Source organism: Chelon labrosus, assembly GCF_963514085.1.
Source record: "Chelon labrosus genome assembly, chromosome: 7".
Taxonomy (NCBI): domain Eukaryota; kingdom Metazoa; phylum Chordata; class Actinopteri; order Mugiliformes; family Mugilidae; genus Chelon; species Chelon labrosus.
The window spans coordinates 7,810,037-7,830,963 of NC_140343.1; the positions used below are offsets into that span (position 1 = coordinate 7,810,037).

At 40.9% G+C, this 20,927-nt stretch overlaps 1 protein-coding gene across 1 annotated transcript in view; it reads left to right on the forward strand.

The window, feature by feature from the left end:
• Nucleotides 1-155: 155 nt before the first annotated feature.
• Nucleotides 156-20,927, forward strand: part of jak1 (Janus kinase 1) — a 29,387-nt gene continuing 8,615 nt past the window's right edge. The window contains exons 1-15 of the mRNA XM_084547829.1: nucleotides 156-464; nucleotides 6,911-7,119; nucleotides 7,999-8,122; nucleotides 10,833-10,983; nucleotides 11,209-11,372; nucleotides 11,774-12,042; nucleotides 13,102-13,211; nucleotides 14,084-14,263; nucleotides 14,679-14,836; nucleotides 15,297-15,411; nucleotides 16,329-16,527; nucleotides 18,916-19,022; nucleotides 20,294-20,446; nucleotides 20,586-20,673; nucleotides 20,777-20,904. Coding sequence (XP_084403955.1) covers nucleotides 6,918-7,119; nucleotides 7,999-8,122; nucleotides 10,833-10,983; nucleotides 11,209-11,372; nucleotides 11,774-12,042; nucleotides 13,102-13,211; nucleotides 14,084-14,263; nucleotides 14,679-14,836; nucleotides 15,297-15,411; nucleotides 16,329-16,527; nucleotides 18,916-19,022; nucleotides 20,294-20,446; nucleotides 20,586-20,673; nucleotides 20,777-20,904 — 2,148 coding nt within the window. The 5' untranslated portion in view covers nucleotides 156-464; nucleotides 6,911-6,917. The remainder of the gene's footprint in view (nucleotides 465-6,910; nucleotides 7,120-7,998; nucleotides 8,123-10,832; nucleotides 10,984-11,208; nucleotides 11,373-11,773; nucleotides 12,043-13,101; nucleotides 13,212-14,083; nucleotides 14,264-14,678; nucleotides 14,837-15,296; nucleotides 15,412-16,328; nucleotides 16,528-18,915; nucleotides 19,023-20,293; nucleotides 20,447-20,585; nucleotides 20,674-20,776; nucleotides 20,905-20,927) is intronic.

A 20,927-nucleotide genomic window follows, 5' to 3' on the forward strand; every position in this document is an offset into this window, starting at 1 on the left:
AGAAAATACTCCATGCACCAATGAGCACGATTGATAGTATTATGTGATCAATCACCAGCACCAGCCATACAGTCAATGACACCAGACCCGTCTGCGTCTCCATAAAATGTCGTGCGCTTATGTCGTCATCATGAGCGACCGGCCCAACAGCCAATCAGCTGCCGTGCCTTATAGTCGGCCACTGCGTTGTTTTCGGGAAAGGGGAGGCGACTTGTCAGGAAGGGTTAGCACGAAGAGAAGAAGGACGGTAGAGCTGCCTCACACCGAGGACTTCCGTGGATTTAACGTCTCATTTCGTTCCTTTTGGATACTCGACATTTATTCCCTGGGAAGATTTTGAAGCTTAAACAACCGTCAACGCGGTCCAGAAAAGCCTCCCGAAGAGGACCTCCAACTCGGCCGGGGCGTCTAATGTACTAAAGAGACGGAAGTAACTTGCCAGCTGTCTGGCGAAATCTTGCTAGGTGAGTAAATAGCCGTTTATGAAATGTTTCCATCGAGAACATCCCCCGTGGCCTGGTTCCGTTTAAGATTCCCACTTGGTTTTAAGCGTGCCCCGTTGCTGTCAAGCGGGGGCCCCGTCGGAGCTGCTGTTTGCTTTGCCTATCAAAGTCAACAAACTAGCTAGCAGGCTAACGTTAAGCAGTGCCACTTGACAGCAGCGAGTCTTCGCCCATTATCAGTGCCACAGGGGCTGGCAGATCGAGAGCTAAAAATGTTTAATCTAAAGAATATAGTGGGCGGATTGAAGGCAGAATATGAGGAAGATAGTATGAGGAAGGTTTTTATTTTTTTTTAATGTACAGGAAGAATCACAAGTGATCTAGTAACTAAATGAAACACCATTTCACTGACACTAAACTGATTTCACTCACTCAATCTTGATTGTTATCGTCACCGTGTAAAGGAAAATGTAGGTGGAGAAAGGGAAAACACTTCAATCGTGTTGGATTAGAAAGTAAACCGAAAGTCCGTTCAAGATTTATTTATTTTCTGGGACCACAGGGGCCTCAGGGACCCTGCTCCCACACAGAAAATATGAACTAGTGCCTTGATTCATCTGTATTTCGATATCTTGAGCTCAGATCATTAACAGAAAGTTTTTTTGGCAATCAGTTAAGGTGTTTATCAAGCAAAAGTTGCTAATAGTAATTGTTCTCTTCTTTAAATGCGAACATTTTCAGTTGTTTCTCTTTTGTGATCCTTAACTGGATAACTCCTGTTGCTGCAGTTAGTCTGACGAAAGAAGAACTCGAGATGGGACTTTCCAACTATTCTTGGCTCTTTAAGACTTTGCTGTTAATTGATTAATTGAGGAGACAATCCATAGATTCATTGAGAATGAAGGAAGGAGGGGGGAAATCAAACGTCAGCCACAGCCAAATCTGCTATGCAAATATTGTGCTAAATTAGACAAAATCCTGTCAGCGAAGGGTGAGTGGCTTCACACATTTGAGGTTGACAGAAGTAAGCACATCCTCACAGACACTTCAATCACGCAAACAGACAGAAACCTTTTTTTTTTTTTGGCTTTACCACCACTTTTTTTTTTTTTGTAGCTTTCCTCAGCTGAACTCACCACAGCAGACTTTAAACTTTTAAATCAGTCTTCAGTTTATTGATGTCCGATGGCAGGTGTAATTACTCTTGTAGTGCAGAGCTGTTTATACTCGTACTTTTCTTATTTCCCAGTCAACTTGGGCATGAGAGCTTACGTACTTGTGTACATGTGTGGTGATGTAGATTGTGACAAATGCAAAACAGCTCAAGAGAACCGACGTGACTAATACTAACTGATAGGATACAGTCGGTACAGTTTCTACAGTTATAGGCTTTATAATGAGGTTGTTTTAATGTGCTTTGATATCGGATTGTGATCAAAATCTAACCTATGTAGTAGTTTGATCTTAGCTTAGCTTAGTTCATTTCAGTAGAAGGAAAGAGAAAGGCCCACCTTTTGGTATTCACCCTGATATTTAACTTCAAAGAAACCTAATCATGACCAATTTGACCTTTTCTTGTGATAACCAAGTGGCCTCTGTGATGTTACTGCTTTACCAGCATATTTTCTCCCCGCTGTGGTTTTGAAGCGTTCAGCAAGCGAGACAATTTGTGGCACATTTTGCTGAAATGCGACGAGAGCTATTACAAAGAAAATCGCCCCATTGTTTTCACATTTTACATAGTACCTGTTCCTTAACTTTCGTTTATATAAAAACACCAAAAAAGGAAGGGCATGTAAATCGAAGTGACATTACCCACCTCAAAAAGTAAAAGACTTTGTCACAGTAAAATATATATTTATTATAACATTATTGTTATCAATTTCACTGGTTTTTGAATTCTTACTAACAATGCTTTAAAGCAATACGAATAAATTAAAATCATACATTTAAAAAATACCTTTTTAATTAGATTTTTTTTGTTTTAAGTAATGAATAATGAAGCGAAAATGATCAAATTCCTCATTCATGCTTTCCCTTGGTAGCCAAACACGATTGAGGTAGCTTTATAAAAGATGTTTGTGTTCTGACTTTGACATTAAAGTTATTATTTATACAATGATATGAACACACTCAGTGATTCATGGGTCAGTCAACTGTGAATCATCAAACAACAGTACAGAAAAGTCCATGGTAGTATAGCACACCAGTTAAATCATTAATTAATTTCAATGAATGCCTTAGCCCAACGGTTTCCAAACTTTTATTGGCCGCGCACCCCCTTCTATGTCCCAGCCGGCTAGACGCACCCCCGATCCCCCCACACCTTTTAAAAAAACAAAACAAAAAACAAACAAACAAAAAAAACAACAAGCTTTTTCATAGCCATAATTAAACTGAAATGACGTAAGAGGCCACAACTCGCCCCACCACCACCACTCCCTCACCCACGCACGCACACACACACTCACACACACACTTTGGGAATCCCTGCACCAGCCTAGCATGCACACTAGCAGCCAGTGTTATGAACAAGAGCTAATCTGTTATAGCATCAAGCTAGTGCGGACACATTTTGTTAATTCATCAATTAGTTGATCAACAGACGGTTGATTTGGTCATCAATAAAGGACACTCAATCTCAATAACAATTTTCAATAAACGATTTATCATTTTAGTTATATTTCAGGAGGAAGACACAGAAGCCAGCATTGGTACATCAGTTGTTTTTGTTATCGGTGAATTTGCTGATAAGCTTCAGGATTACGTAATATAGTTCATAAAAAGCTGAAATAAATGGGAAAAGAACAACAACCCCAACACAATTTCCGTCGGTCACATTATTTATAAAGTAGACCTCAAAATATCATGATTAACTTTTAGGAATCACATAATCAATAACTTGTTTCAGCCTTGCGAAGAACTTGATTGATTAATCATGAATATCGGCAGCATTTAATCCATAAATGCTTGTAATCAAGTAGGAGACTGAAAAGCCTATGTGTTGATACAAACCCTTTGTAATTTGTCGAACAGGAGTAGGCAGAGCAGGAGCAAAAGCAGAAATGTTGATTGACAGTGTTCAAGCTTTGATTCAATTATAATAACTTGCATTACTCATCTCTTGACTCTTTCATTATCGGGTTTCATTCATCAATGGGAGGATGTACATTCTGTACATTCTGTACATTCAAATCTACCATTAGTTATGGGTGCGGTCAATAATCAGAGAAGTTAAAAAACAACCACCTGTAAATAAGTTTCAATATGAGTTCAACTCTTCATTTTAATAGATTATAACTGAAAACATTAGAAACTAAAGCTTGTGCGTCAATGCGACTAAGAGATATAGCCTTGGACACGGGTACCATTTTTGAAGCAAGGTTGTTTTTTAGTGCTGATCTTAGTTTTGTGAGAGTGACGTCGCCCCAAAGAATCCCTACTGACTGGTCAAACTTGGAACTAATTTGGAACCGAGCTGACTGATAGCATAGTTGCCACTCTCCGACAGTGAACGCCCGTGCGATGGCCCTGACCCATCCCTGTTTTATTGCCCTGGCAATAAAAGAGGAACCAGCATTAATTACCCTGATGGTTCCTCGCGAACATTTAACTAAATAACAGTTGCCTTAAATACTTTCCAAACGTCTCAACATTATTGAGTAGTCATGAGCAGAAGAAGTCATAAACAGCTGTCCTTGGTGGGAGGCAGCCATGGGAAGTGGGTGCAACAGCAGGCTGTCATGGGAGAAAAGGAAGGCTCTGTCTATTTTAGTTTCACTTTTCATTCCTCGGAAGCCATATTTTCCATAATGCTCATTTTTTTTGACTCAGTCGTCCAGCTGTGCTGTCACACAGGGAAAATCTGTATTGATTTCACCACTTGTCAAAAAACACCGTCAAAAAATGATATTATGTGGAAAACAAAAAAAAATCATTATTTTTGGTTTGTGATGGTCGGTAAGGCCAGGAAAAGCGTCAGCACCGTGCCTGGCTCTCTTAATGGCTGCATTCTTAATATGGCACTTCCTTATTTATTTTGTGGAAGATGTAGGTGCTAGTAGAGGCTCTATTTGTTACGTCTTAATTTACCTACACCTGAGTAGACAAGTGTCACCTTTAGGTTCATTGCCAGTGCTTCTTCGGGTCTGCAGTTTCATTTAAAAAAAATGGCTCCTGTTATTATAAATTACTCGAATGCGGATAAGGTGGAATGACTTTACTGAAGGTAAAACAAAAGCATAAAATACAGGTTTGGACACATTTAGGGCACATTTGAGTGAGCTGATCTCAGACCACAACTGGAAGTAGTCATTTAGCCATAATCCTTTGGTAGTGTGAACACGTAGCGCATTCTGAGTCACATTAAAGATCACCAACTCAGTAACAGCGTGCTAGCGAAATTGTTAGAAATGCTTTCCAGGGAAGAAAAACGTCTGTTCATTTGTAAAGCCTTTAAAAATATTCTTGTAGCTGAAGTGGATAATAAATAAATAAATAAATCTAAGAAGAAGCAGCAGCAAGACTTAACAATTTAATGCTTTGTGTGATTCTGTTATTACAAAATAATTTATGTAATCGTCTTGATTTATAACCCTCTATCATTTCTTCAAACGGCACAGCGTAATGACAATGTGTGTGTGTGTGGAAGCTTTCAGGGTTCAATATATAATCTGAGCTTTGTTCTCGCCTCTAAAATAACTGCCGGGGCCAAGATAAATGCATAAATAATTAACTTAACGCGTGTACTTTCAGTGACGTAGAGCGAGAGAGACAGAGCAAATTGTTCCAAAATATGTATCATCACCCCAAGTCATGACACACACACAGAACAGCTGTTTGTGGGATTGCTACAGCGGTAGAGATCCATTAAAGGCAGCAGTTACATTATTCCCCTGTGGCCCAAACAATGCTGGTGATTATCTGCATAAAGAGTCCGGAGCTGAGATTGAATTTCAAGTGCTAGATGGGATGTGACCACAGGTACTTAAGTCTTGGCCCAGGTCGGATGTTAATCCAAGGTCTGAAAGTGGCTTTTGTCATGATTGCAAAACATAGCTCTAGTAAAAAAAAAAAAAAAAGAAAAAACTGTTAACCAGTTTATTTGTTAAAGGTTGATTGATTCTACCTTGTAATGCCGGCTGGTTTCTTGTGAGATTATCTTGTGGCCGATCAACAGGAATTACTGTCTGGCCTATGTCACTCCTAAGACTGCCTTCTACTTTTCTTAGAACGACTACAAGATTAGTACACTGATATGCTAGCTAGCCTGACTCCTTGTTAGCTTTCAAAGCTGCTCAGTCTTCTGTTTCAACTTGGGCATACTCCTGCTACATGATATGATTTGTCCATATTGTTATATAGTTGAAGTTAGTCCGTGATACAATAGTAGACAGATATTTTTTGTTTTTTGTTTTGTTGTTTTAAGTGCCTGTCCTTTCCAGATAGTTTCCAAAAACCACTACCCAAATGGTTCTGTGTATCTGGCACGTTGGGTTCATTCAAATTTCTAAAAGACATTTTTAAGTATGAGTCTGTAACAAATACCATCCACTCACATTCACACATTGAGTTCAAGTACAAGCAGGAAAAGTGAGTTAAACCGACACTGAGACGGCGACTGATAGTAACTCACTGTTAAAGGAAGAGGGATGACTCACTGAAAATCTCTTCTGGAGAAATTCAACTGTACTGGGTGAGCATGATGACAAAGACAGCCTTGACCTCTTTACTTACACATGAATGTGTTGGCACACATCAGGTCATGTGGTTTACAAGAATAAATATTTAAAGCCATGACTGGCACCCTATAGCATTATGTCTTGTGTTCCTGTACTTAAATGGATTTGTTTTGTCTGGTTTGATATACAACAAGCAAGAAAGGACATAACAAAAACTACACAGTCTCTCACTGAGTCTGCTGTTATTGCAGTATGTAGGTTATAGGGTCCTGTCTATTTGTGTTTCCTCTCTTTGTATGTTTGTGTGTTTCTGCTTGCGCGTGTGTGAATAGGTGCTTGTGCAATGATTTTTTTTTTTTCTTTTTTACATGAGGTGTGTCGGTGTTTTGACAGTGAAGGAATTAGAGCATTAAAGTTTTTTTTTCTTTCCTGTATGGAGATTATTGATGTGTTTTATTGCCTCATACTGCAAATACTGCAAATTATAAACTAAATGTCATGGCAAAGAATGGCTTTATGAGTGTGTGTGATTTTTGAGGTCTTGTATGACTCTTTTATGTATTTATTACTCTTTTTGTATTATTATATTAAAAATATAGTTCCATTTCACCTACAAAAACTGGTCGGATTAGTGCTGCTTCAACAGCATGTGTATTTTGTTGAGTGTCGTTGATTGCTTTGACTGATTACTTTGCAGTTGTACACTTTAGGTTGGCTTGGATGTCTGTCTGGATTCAGTTAAACACAAATCAAACACTGACGCCCATTCTTTTTTCACCTTTCCAGCATCTGAATGCCGTCTCTGTGGGTGATGGAGTTGACCAGGCAACTCTGTTTGAAGATGGGGAAAACTAAGAGGGCTCAACTATCCTCCTCCCCTGCTACCACCGTGGGCCTGGAGATCCACTTCTACATACCAGAGTTGAACCAACTAGAGTACATAAAAGGCTGCTTCACTGCTGAGGAGCTCTGTGTGGATGCGGCCAAGAGATGCTGTGAGTAAATGGCACTAAATCAGATTAAACTTGTTTATTTATTCTCTTTAGAGCTGTAATGACGAGTGTGTTGTAAATCTGACTGTGACTGTAGTACGTCATACAAAAGTTAGGCTTACATTACTTATTGTGGACGAGAAGAGAAACAGGAAGACTGGCGCCAGTGCAGGAGGAATTCAAAAACAGTTTTAGAGGCAGCTTGAATCATAGGCAAATCAGCCTGATAACAAACAGTGCAACACAGATAGTGTAATGGTACCATATACTTTGTTTGTATGCTGTCATGACTACTCCTGACAAAATATTATGATGCAGAATGGAAACTGCTACATGAAAGGGATATATTTCAAAAACACTGAGAAATTGCAGTATCCCTATTTGTTGGGTTTCTCCTCTACTAGATTTCCTGACAATTAATAAGCTATTGTTTTGATGATTGTCCTGGAGCAGCTGGACAAAATCTTTAATGTCTTTGGAGATACATTTTCAGACCCCTTGGGCATAATGTCCACTGACTGTGTCCCTGCTCTTTTTATTGATTTATTGTATGAAATCTATAAATGCAAATGTAAGTGTCCAGTGTTACAGAGGAGAACCTCTCCATTTCTAATGGCTGTCAAGTCCATAGAAATATCTTTTTCTGTTAAATTTCTGTCATCATTTGACGAATAATATTAATAATAGCCAAGTGAGACTGAGCTGGTGTAGCATGTAGCTCCTTCTGTTGATTGTTCTCTTGATCTCTTTTATAAGCAGATTGTTTTCCATTTCTCTTAAATGCTTTCACCAGATGGGCTGCAAATAGCCACTGCCCCAGTGTAATGACTCTAATGGTCTGAATATTGATATTTTCTTCCTCTTTTCGCTTCCCTTTCTCAGCAATCTCTCCCCTGTGCCATAACCTATTTGCCCTGTACAATGAGAAAACTGGCATCTGGTACCCCCCCAACTATGAATTCAAGATCACAGACGAGACCAGTATCAAGTTACACTATCGGATGAGGTAAGGATTACTGTCAGTGCACATTTAAATATGACAAACGTCGGCCAAAGTGCTGCACAAACGGAGAAGTCAAACCACACAAAGGTTAATAATGCTAAATTAAGGCCAGTATGCTTTGTCCTGGCCGGGCAATGGCTACACGCAGGTTGTCCAGTTGATCCATTACACTCAGCCCACAAAATTAGATGTTGGCATGAACCTTGGCCTACCCCTATGAAAATTGACTGCAAGGAAGTGGAATCTTTCCTGCATAGTGGGGAAGGAGCAAGTGTTGAAGAAACACCAACTGTGCCTCCGTCAGACTTCAAGCAACAACTGGAGAAAATATTTGGCTCACATTTGAATAACACATGGTTATGAATCCAAACCACTGGACAAGACAAGACTGTTCTCAGTTGTGTTATTCCTGTCCCACATGAAGAGTGTGTCTTAAGTAAGAGTAAGAATTTAACCTCTGTCCTTAACAGCAGTTCAGAGCTTTTTTACCATTTTTGCATCCTAGGGTGGGTTCCCCCTGGATAGAATTAAATAAGGTTAACCTAGTTCTGCCAGAGGATTTAAATTGCCGTGTGGGTGATGTCACCAAAGCTAGGTTGGAAGTGTTTTTGCAAAATGGCCCATCTGACTTGCAGTCGAGTTTTGTGTTTGGTGATATCTGGATTGCAACCTTCCTTTTGCAGAGATGATGTAGCAACTCTGTGACGTTCAGTGTGGGCGTTCAATATGTTGAAACCAAAACTGTGATGAGCTGTGTGTTAGATCAAGGCCTTTGGCTTAATATAAAAAAGGAGAAGAGAAAGCAGCCAGAGGTATCACGAGTAATGTTTGGGATTCAGCAAAGGACCAAGAAAGTTGAGCTTAGTGGAGTGGATTTTAAACCTTTGGTCTTAAACTTACATAATCTTGGAAGAGCCACACTGTGCACTTAGGAACAGAGAATGGTGTTTTACAACCTTTTCATGTGATGCCAAGAGTAGAATGATAAGAGGATAATTAACCCATTATATTCAGGTTATGTGGAACATTTGGGCTGTGATCAGTCCGGTGATGAAGTTTTCATATGACAGGCCAGCAGTGTTATGTTTGTGCTAGTCAAAGTTAACATGACACTAATTTGTTTGATGTGTGATTAATGCTTGCACGATCCTGTCATGTCCTTTGCTTGGCCGTCGTTTGGGAAACCAGGAAGTGCTTGGTGCTGCAGTAACGCTGTGGAAAGCAAGCAGAATCTGAAGTGTGGTTGTAGTAAACGGTTTTACTATTGGCACTCCAGCTCTACTTGTTCTTAGTACTTTGAAGACGGATAAGTAGAATTACAGTCAATCCACTGTACAAGTTAGGTAAGCCTAGTATTGCATGCAGAGTGGAAAACAACATTACTGTGGTGTCATTTGCACTTCCTCTTTCTCTGTGCTCTGCTTTGACAATAGCTGGTCTAGAGAAGATTAGGTGCATAGAGCCTTACTGCGGCGCGTGTTGTGTGTCTGAGCTTCTTGCTGCAGCCTGTTTTGTCTACTGAAGTGCAGACAGGCAAACAAGCGGGTATTGTGGTCAAGTCTTGATATACATGCAGTCTTAAGCATGGACAAACTTTTTAACAGTTAAAGACAGAAGTTAGACATGAATGTTTGAAATTTCACAACAGTTGTCGACATAATCTGGACCAAAGTGGTGGGCAAAAAAAAAAAAAAAAAAGACGGACTTGAGCGGACTGGCTCAATGCAAATTTGAGAGGGCGTTCGTCAGTTATCTTAGAGTCCCATCTGTATCAGAAGGATTAATATTTTCATAACTGTTAGTTGACTCTGTCTCCCTGGCCAACATTATTCAGCAGCTGTTTTTTTTTTTTTTTTTTTTTTATCTGCTCTTTTTTTTTTCTCCACTATTGTGTATTTCTTTGCTTGCTTTTCCAAATCCGCCCTGGTTTGGATGACCTTTGTCCATGTTTGCTGCCTTTTGTCAGTTGTTGGTCTTGGGAGGCTCTGGACGAGCATCTGTCGCCGTACAGACTGGTATCATATGTACTGTATGTCCTCTGAAGGTCATGGGGAAGCTGGAAAATTGCGTAAATACCCAAGAACCCACATTTACCGATCTTTACATAAAAAGTAGAAGTGGAAGGACAACATGAGGTAAATGGGCAGAGTCATAAAAATTGCATTTTCTTTTCCTCTGTGCATGCCAAGGCGCTTTGTCAAAAATAAGTATGGTTTGTAAAGCTTTACTGCATTCGGCAACATACAGGCACTGATTCAGAGTTTAGCCCTTCTTTTAATGTTGATATTCTGTCATTTGGGAGGAAGGATTTCTTTCCCCAAACGCCAACATCAATAAATACAAGCTTGGGACTTGCTTTTTTATATATTAGACTTACATCCTCTTACTTTCAGTCAGTAGTTTCAAAACCAGATTTTAGCTCTTCTTTTAATGTTGATATTCTGTCATTTGGAAGGAAGGATTTCTTTCCCCGAATGCCAACATCAATGAATACAAACTTGGGACTTGCTTTGTTGTATATTAGACAGACATCCTCTTACTATCAGTCAGTAGTTTCAAAACCTGATGGTAAGTTCCTGCACATCTAAAGCAGCCACAGCAAAAAAAAACTGTTTTCTGGAATTGACAGGATATAAAAAGCCATAAGTGCTTTTCTTACTTTCACATTCTGTATTACTTCTGCTAACATGTTTCACTGTGTCTGCTCTGTCAGGTTTTATTTCAGGAACTGGCATGGCAGCACTGAAGGCGAGTCACCAGTCTGGAGACACTGCATCAGTAAACTCAGAGGCCAGATCACACAGAAAACCCCAGAGGGAACTCCCTTACTTGATGCGGAGTCCCTGAACTACCTTTTCGCCCAGGTGCTTGTTTGCTAGGTTGACATTGCTTACTCAGAATGATCCACATGCGTAGTTCTCTCGTTGTATCTGGAAAATTCACATAAACTTCACATAATATTTATGGAATGCCTGTATTGATTAGGCTGCCGCTTTTTTATTTAAAGTGCAGAGTTTTTTTCTAGACTTTTAAAGTTTACATGTTTTCAGTGTGTGTCTGAAAGATGATTATCCGTATTTCTTACACAGGGTCAGCATGACTTTCAGACCGGCATGATTTCACTGAGGATGTCCCAGTCGGAGGCCGAGCAACATGAGATTGAAAATGAGTGTTTGGGCATGGCTGTGCTTGCTATTACTCACTACGCCCTGAGCATGAACATACCGCTGACAACTGCTTCCCGTGAAATCAGGTAATACTTAAATTAAAAATTAAACAGACAGTGTAATTTGTGCTTGAGTTTTTGCGTTTCTCATCCATTACTACGATGATTCAGATATTTGTTCGTACTTGCCCAGGTAGCGGCACAAACAAGCTTGTAAATTCTATCTAGTCCATCACATACATGGGTTTGATTCATATCAGTGTTCAAATTCCTGTCTGAGAATCAAATGGACTTAGTTTATCGGGAAAATGTACTTTTGAGAGGAGGCGGCTTACTTTGCAATGGTTTTAAGATATTTGCGATTTCTGATTGACTTCGTATTACTTTAGACTTCCCCCCGCAACCGCAACTACATCTCGCAACCTCTTGCTACTGTCCGCCCGTCCATAACCACGATAATATCTGCTTGTCTGTCTTCGTCCCACTAGCTACAAACGTTTCATCCCGGACTCGATGAACCGCACCATTAAGCAACGCAACTTTCTGACACGTGCCCGCATCAACAACGTGTTCAAGAAGTTCCTCAGCGATTTCAACTCTCGCACAGTCAAGGACAGCAACATCACGCCGTATGACCTGAAGATCAAGTACCTGGCCACTCTGGAGGGCTTGGCCAGCAGCCTTGGCAGCGAGCTGTTTGAGCCTGTCTCGCTCAGCGTAGTGCAGGAAGGAGATCTCTGCAATGGAGGTTACTATGGTAAGGCCACTGATTTAGAGGCATGCGACATCTCAGTGAGGGTTGATGTTTGAGTTGTAGTTTAACTGGAATTCAAGAAGATTGTGGATGACTTTAAAAAGAGAACTGGGGAGTTAATCCCTCAATTGTTTAATTTAGAAAAGAGAAAAGATGAGACATGAAGAAGGAAAAAAAATCTCCTATACCAAATTTCTTTTACATAGCATTAATATAGCCCATAGTGCAATATTTTAATCAGCTGTTATGGTGTACGACGGTCATGTGACGGTGGTTAGTTTGGTATGTTTACAGGCAGACTGCTTGCGGTGTCCCACCCACAGTTCTAAAGAGGAAAGAAAGGTTTTGCACTTTGTTGACATTCAAATGTACCTAAAACGTTGCGGGAGGTAGTTTAGTTGGTGTAAAAAACAAAAGTGAAAGGAACGAGGTGTTTACATTTCACATTGACCCACTTGTCACAGAGTAGACACTAGACCCCACAGAATTGCTGATAACACAAAATAGCCTAACTAAAAAAAAAAAAAGGCTTCTATCATAATGCATAAACTATTTAAGTCATTTTGAAAACGATATTCTTCTAAGTAAGCAACTAATGTATATAATTTTCTATCCTTTTGTTGCACAAGTTTTGCGATATGATTATTTATTTATTTGTATATACTTATAAAGGACGTAATACATCTGTCTATACCAACTCATCCCAGTACCTCATGTCATTTTGGTGCAATACTTGGTGCAACTCCTATTGAACTTTGTCTTTATTCATGATATGAATATGAATGCCATTATGTGTATTCAGCCTCCTACCACTTCAGCCTTCCATTAACACATTAAGTTGGTTTTTCAACTTTTTGGTTAGCTATTTAAACCTGATGCAATATGTGAATATGTCATGTACCTTAACATATTTACTGTTCTATAGTTTACTCTTGTCTTACCTAATTCTGTTTTTTTTTTTTTTTTTTGTATTATGTGCTGTTATTCCCTGCAGCTGTAACACCTTTATTTAACCCACAGGGATAAATAAAGTCCTATCTCTTCTTATCTTGTTCTATCCAGGATCCTACAACCAGAGCCAGAGCCAGAGCCAGAGTGTGGAGGCAAGCCACGACATGCAGGTCCTGGTTACTGGCACCACTGGCATTTCCTGGAGGCAGATGCCCGCCACAGTGAGTGAAACTACGTCTGCGCAAAACCTCAGGGGCTTCCAGTTACATCACGACAAACTGGTTGTTACAAAGAACTCGCAGATGTATTAATTACCTGTTATTTGAAGAAGGCTTATATTGACGCAATATAATCGTAAACCTCGCTGCTTGCCGCTTCATGACACGATGCTTCCACAAAGCCACATAAACAAAGAAAAATTATGTGCTTTTATGGCTTTAAAGCTATAAAGACTATACTCAGGGGCTGTGTAACATTGCGTTAATAATTAATAAGGCTTTTTAAAAAAGTGAATCATGCAAGGCTACTCTGTTGGAGGATTAAAGCACAGACCTGGAAATGGGCATTATTAGTAAGTTTTAAAAACTAAATTTAAGTTGTATAAAGTTGTGAAACACATTACTCACAGTACATGAGTAACAGACATGAAGTATAATAAGAAAAATTTTGAAAAGGGTGTGAAATGGCAAATTAATGCATATTTATTATAAGGTGTTTAGACCAAATACAGAATCGCACTAAAGTATCGCTCAGAGCTGACTGACCAAAGAAGGACCGAGCAATTACACTGCCCTAAAACATTCCACATCCCACCATTTTCCCTGACCTTGCCTCCCACCACCCTCCCTTAGATTAACTAAACAGAGACTCTGGGTCAAATGAGTGAAAACAGGCATGCAAATATGAAGTGGAAACGCTGATATGTGTAAAAGTAAATCACAGTTAAAAGCACTCATAGAAGTAGTCATTAAATGTTTGTATGTGATAGAACTGCAAGTATAGTTTGGGACAAACATTGTGGAGCATGTGGTAATACTATTTTCATTTCATGTCCCTATCTGCCCTGTTTTTTTTCTTCTTTTTTTTAAAATAGTCTGCGACCTCCAAGGAAAAGGCCAAGTCTAAGAAGAACAAGCAGGATGGAAGGCAGAAAACCGACAGAAAGAAGGAGGCAAGCGAAGGCTGGACGGCGTTCTGTGACTTCCACGAGATCACACACACCGTCATCAAAGAAACAATGGTCACCATCTACAGACAGGACAACAAGAAGATGGTGAGACAAACGGATCGAAGCGCCGTGTGTTTCACAGAGAGGGTTGCTATCATTTTGCCATAAAAGGCCTTTAAGTATATGACTATTCAGAAAAGGACTTTTTGCACAAAATCCTTGCGGTTTTGTTGTTGCAATTTCCTCAAACGTACAAGTCACTCACATTAACCACCGTTTCAGGGTTGTCATCACCCATCACGCCGCCTCTTCTTTTGCTTCCAAGTAAATGTGCTATTAGCCGTGACAAATGGTGATATCATTCTTCGTCATGAAAATGGATTTTGAGTTTGTGATACATCACCCCATCCTTGATATAGTGCCCTGGAGAGCTGTGTATCGTTTGGTAATAGCTCCAGCTCTGTTCACCACCTACCTGCATCCTCGTCTTCATCTCTGCTTTGCTGCTGTTGTTTTTCAGGAGATGCAAATGGCATCTAAGGCCGAGGCTTTGTCCTTTGCAACCCTGGTGGACGGTTACTTCAGGCTGACTGTGGATGCTCACCACTACCTGTGCAAGGAGGTGGCCCCAGCTTCGGTGGTGCACAACATCAACAACGGTTGCCACGGACCCATCTGGTTCGTGTTCATTGTGGTCTATTGGTTGTGCGTGTGTGCGTGTGTGTGTGTGTGAGCAAGTTTCTGTTTCCTCACAAAACACTGGACACCTTATTAAACACATCCATCACAAACCATCTGTTACTGGCTGTTATCTGTGTTTGCCTCTACACCCTGACTGCCTCCTGTGCAGGGAGTAATATACCGCTTTTCAAATTTGACTTAAATGAAGGTGTCGTCTTTTATCAACCTCTTCTCTTCAGTTTATTGTTCCGTCGTCGCATAGTTCTCACGCTCATAGATGAATCAATAAGAACTTTTTTTATTAATCCCCGTAAGGAAAAGTGATGTAAAGGCCAAAACTAAATTGAAAAACAACCCACTGTGAGAATACAGAACATTTAAGTTGTGACAAACTTTACTTTTATTAAAACTGAGTCCATTTGTCATGTTTTTGTTTTTTACCCACCCCCCCCTGCAGTACGGAGTATGCCATCCACAAGCTGCGTCATGAAGGCAATGAGGAAGGAGCTTACATCCTACGCTGGAGCTGCACTGACTACCAGTACATCATCATCACTGTGGTCTGCACTGAGGTATTGCAGAATTATTCATTCGTCAAGAGGACGTTGCATGTAATCCAAGTGAAATTAGGCAGAGGAGTTCGCAAATAGTTTTGCGAGTATGCTTTGGAATTTGTTGGATTCCAGACAACTTTTGGGGAGTTATGCATCACTGTTATGAGATTAAATAGTGAATTCTAGTTGTTACACATGTCAGTTGCAGCGAATGTGGCTGGAGGAATTGACAAAGCATTCCCTGCTTACAGTGTGACCTCTTTAAATGAGACATAAACCTTCTGAACAGCACGTGTGAAATGAGATCCATTTGTGCTGTGTCACATCACGGATATGATGTGTGGTGTGGTGGTTAGCACTGATGCTTCACAGCCAGTTTGCATGTTCTCCCTGTGTCTGGGCTTACTCCCGCCGTCCAAAGACATGCTCATTAGGTTCATTGGTGATTCTAAATTGGCCGTAGGTGTGAGTGTGAATGGTTGTCTGTGTCTCTGTGTTAGCCCTGCGATGATAGACTGGCGACCTGTCCAGGGTGTACCCCGCCTCTCACCCAATGACAGCTGGGATAGGCTCCAGCCCAAACAATGAACTGGAAAACCCTTCTCTTGCCCTCACTAACCAGAAGGCCGTACACACACACACACACAGTTTATTTTATATTGGATTACTGTAGTTTTCTTGGTACAAAGGGTTATACAAGGTCTGAATAAATGTTTTGTTGTAACAGTTCTTTTGTTTGTGGGTGTGTCTGCAGAGTCGCTAACAGACGCTTGTTTGAAAAATTAGCTTTCGAATGTAATAATGGCTTTGAAAAAATAAACCGCGAACCATTAGAGTTGATAATAAGATTAAATAAATCAATGTATTTCTGCTCTGTGCTTTGTTATTATGTACAGTAGTTGATATTTTGGAACATGAACTTTTTCTTCATCCAGATCGACCTGAAAGAGTCCCGCACCGTGCGCCAGTACAAGAACTTCCAGATCGACGTGTCCAAAGACGGGTTCCGTCTGTACGGCACGGAAACTTTGCGGCCCACTCTCAAGGAGCTGCTGGAGCACCTGGAGGGTCACAGCCTCCGCTCCGACAACCTCCAGTTCCAGCTGCTCCGCTGCTGCCCCCCACAGCCGAGAGGTAAATTCATCACAGAATAAATTAGATTATTCATCAGTGACTAAGAAGAAGCGTGTAATAGTGCAAATTCTGGCAAAGATGAGCACAGACCAGAAAAAAAACAAAAAAACATAGCATTTGTGTAAATGCTTTGTGTTTCATGTCTTTCTATTCATATACAAAAATTACAGATGCATAGTTTAGTCTTAGCAGTTTTCATTACACGTATTTCAGCACACTGTTTATCTATTATGGAGTTTATACTGCGGACGTGCAGACATCTGTACGTCCGTATGTGTTGACAGCTCAGATGCAAAGTGAAAGATGATTTTTAATCTAGACAAAACATTTTGTATGACTCTAGTCCGTTTTTGTTATGCGTCGAAGTGACATTTAAAAAGGCTGTGGTGAAATGTTTCGCAAGAAGAAATGGCACAGAAAGCACCACAAGAGTTATTGAGAACTTGAGAGCTATGTTTCCTACTGTGGTTTGCTAATTTTAAGACCAACACTGTTACTTACGTGAGGGGAGCTTTTTGTGCTGTGTCATGTCGACAAGCTAGAGCAGACACATCAACAGCAGGTGTAAGTTTTGATAGTCGCACACTCGGAAGTAATTCGTCAGTTGTGACGCAAATTGCCTCATGGATGAATATTAAAAATGTCGCTGTCCCGACAGTGTGCCAACACGCATCCTGCCGCTCTTGCACTCTTGATAGGGTATGATACTCTATCAAACAAGTGTGTCTATCATGACGACTGAAAAGAGCATTTTCCTTAAAACCATTTGCACCGTTTGCATTATTTCTTCTATTTTTAAGACAGATACTTGCTACAGCAGGCTGACGGTTCTGCATGCAGCGCTATCTTGCAGTCTCTGCAGCTTTAATGCCCTGTGCAGCACAAAACTTTGCTCTGCACTGCGCGCGGTGCAAACCTTGGGGTGTGGTAACAAGTCCAACACCTCACTCCAGACTGTGAATGTTGGATGGGATGAGAAGTGAAACAGACCTCAATCTTTCAGCCCACTGTGCTCATTGAAGCAAAGCTTTCCCGCCATACGCTACATGATGTGGAGTTGCTCTTTAAGTGAATGTGTGTCACTGACGGGGGGTAAGGGAAACAGCGCTGGCAAGAACACCTTGTGTGTGTGTGTGTGTGTGTGTGTGTGTGTGTGTGTGTCTGTGAAATGGTGTCAGGGAGGAAGAGAGTTGTAAATGTGGGTTTCCGGAGGCAAACTAGCACTCTTCTGTTTACTTCACTCAGGGAAAGGTGGAGCCGTGTATGCATGGATATGTCAAGCTGTTTATGTTTGTTTGGTATTGTGTGTCTTAATTGTTATCATAACACTTCTAATAATAGTTTAAGGGTTATGCTTAGGGTAATTCTGCTTTGCAGGAAGAGAAAAGACTGCAGTGCCGTGTTGTTGTCGTCCTTTTTAAAATATGTATGATGTTATACAACAATAACACACTTGTATGCCCACTTCCTGAGAGTTAACTTCTTGTTGTTGTTTTTTTTGTCATTGCATGGGGTTTAACTATTCTCAATATAACTCATAAGTTGTAAGGTGGAAGAACGAATGCGTGGTTTGAGAGCGGACGTGTAGGCGTTGCTGTAATGAGTCCTGGAGGTCAAAGGATTAACGAGTGGGTGCAGTGTAGTGTGTAGTATTCGATGGTAGGTTTGAGCGCATGTTAAAACTCACAACGTTGCATGTTACAGAACGGTGCTGTAAACGCTCTTTGACGTGACACTGATGGAGTGCAGATACTTTTAGTCCCCCCCTCCTTCCCTTAAACCACAGTGCTCTGGTTTTGTCACAACATTAGACACCCACAAACACTCGGGGAGAGACATACTCACGTACGAGCCTGGTATGGTAACATAAAGCACAAAGACGGTGTCACTTGATCCTCCCACGCACCCGACTCTGTGTGCATAAAAACGTACTGAATCAGAATGGTAGCTGGACCTGGATATCTATTCGCATGACTGCCACATTGACGTAACTGTTGAGAGGTTGCTTTACCACATGTAAACGCAGTTTTGCTTCAACGCCGAGCGCCAGTGCATGTGTGAGCATCTGTAGCTTTCTATTACTCTTCTGGTTGCCAGGAGCCAAGTTTCCCTCACCGTCACCATCACTTCTGTTTTTTGTTTCATTTATTGTCGGCAAAGTCTGTTGTTGTTGTCTGAAAGCGGTGCAGACTTTCAAAATCAATCTACCATCTGCTGTATTACAATAACATAACCATGGCAACAGTTTGGGCACACGTATCATTCTCTTTTCTGAAGGATTATCCAACACAAATAACAAGTTTGTCTTAATACAAATAGCAATCTAAACAGTATTTTGTGATGTGCACAACTTCTTACTACATATTTGTGTGTGTGTTTGTATTCCAGAGATTTCTAACCTCCTGGTGGTAACTAAAGATAGAGCACCGGCCCCTCAGTCGCCCAATCCCAATCATTTCCGCTTCATTCGCATTCTCAAGGAGGATATTGAGCAGGTACGCCTTCTCTTCTACACACCTATCTGCCATGTTGCACTTTGGTAGTTATGTAATCATTTGATGACTGTTAATACAACATGTAAGCTGCTGTCAAAATTCTAAAAACTTGAATCCATGTGATGTATTACAGAGTTTTAAATGATTGTAGAGGTAGATTTTGTATTTCATTCCCAGTGTTTTTTTTTTGTTATACATGGGTGACAGAATATAATAGGTGGTTTAGGCTTCTGCGTCAATTTGACTTGACGGCGTAGCTACGGCGACAGCCCACACCCTACCGCAAGAGCTGTGATTGGCCCGCTTGGTAGTAGAGTGTTTTCACATTAGTATTTCCGGCTGCTTCACCATCTCCGCAATTTTCAAATCGATTGTTTTGGATCAATAAAGATGGAACACATCGAGGAAAGGTTAACTGAGGAGGTTCGGAGATACAAGCATTTGCTGAAATTTTCAGTCGCCGTTGTTGAAAGTGAAGCAGGAAGTAGAAACGGCGCCGACTAGCGTTTGGGTGGCGTTTTTACAGAGCGAGCCAGACCGACAAGCGCACAAGATAACTGGCTCGCACCGGGCGTAGGCTACATATGTAGGTTACGCCCAGTGTCTATTTCCCGCAGTACCTTAAATGAGCCTTAAGAAACAGCTTTAGCCTTTTAACACTTCAAAATGTTCGCCTGGACTTTTTGTTTTTGCTTATTTTGACTATAAAAAGGTCAGAAAATGTTCAATATCTGGCTTTTAATTACAATAGACTGCATGTTATAAGAGTGTAATAACCTTCTGGGAGAAGTGCAAGTGAAACAGTTCAGGGAGTTTTTCCCAATACTACACACTGTGGCGTAATTATGGTAATCCGAAGTGCGCACAGAGTGCATGGTCAAGAAGACTAACTGGAGCTTTGTCCAGTTACAAATGACACAAATGTCAGCTTTGTCTTATATGGAAGTTGGCTGAAGTCACAGAATTCGCTGAAGTTGGAGGAAGCTACCAAACAGCAAGTGTTGCACAAGCGCACGTCAACATTTAAAAGTTAACGGATTAGTTGACTCATCTCTCCACCATTGGAGCGTCACAAAAAGTTGAAACCCATTGTGGCTTTGACCTTTAGCACGTCGTATATTGACAAGTGTCGGGCTTCAGTTTCATATCTCCGGCTTCCTTTAATAGTGCATTGACGCTTGTTGAAACAGTGTGAAACCAGGTGGAATAGGGATGCAACTTTTTCCCATGGCATTGTTTTATTTTCCTCTGCTTCCTGCTGCGTCAACTAGGAGGAGCATCTTGGCGTGGGTACAAAAACCAACATCTACGCAGGCACACTGAGGCTGAAGAATGAGGAGGAGGAGGATGCTGGTTATGCATCCTTCCAGGAGGTCAAGGTGGTCCTGAAGGTCCTCGGCTCTGGACACAGAGACATCTCCATGGTGAGACACAAACTCCCGACCAGAACATCGTTGCACTCCAACATAATGGAAGCAAACTTTCAAAAAATCTGTACTGACAGTAAAAGTCTCTGTTGTCTGCTGTGTCTATGTTAAGTCATCTTTGTCTTTCTGTTGACAGACCTTTTTTGAAACCGCCAGCATTATGCGTCAAGTTTCCCACAAACACATCGTGCTGCTCTACGGAATGTGTGTCCACTCCCAAGAAAGTAAGTGCATATTAAGAAGAAGAAGAAGCGTGGGGTGCAGGTGTGTATGAGGATGTGGTGCCTTTTCTCAACTCTTTGACACTCGTCTCTTTGCAATTACAAGATATCATGGTGGAGGAGTTTGTCCAACTGGGACCTCTGGACCAGTTTATGAGGAGACAGCAGACTCCACTCTGCACGCCATGGAAGTTCCAGGTGGCCATGCAGCTGGCGTCAGCTCTCAGCTATTTGGTAAGAGAGGAAAACACAAACAA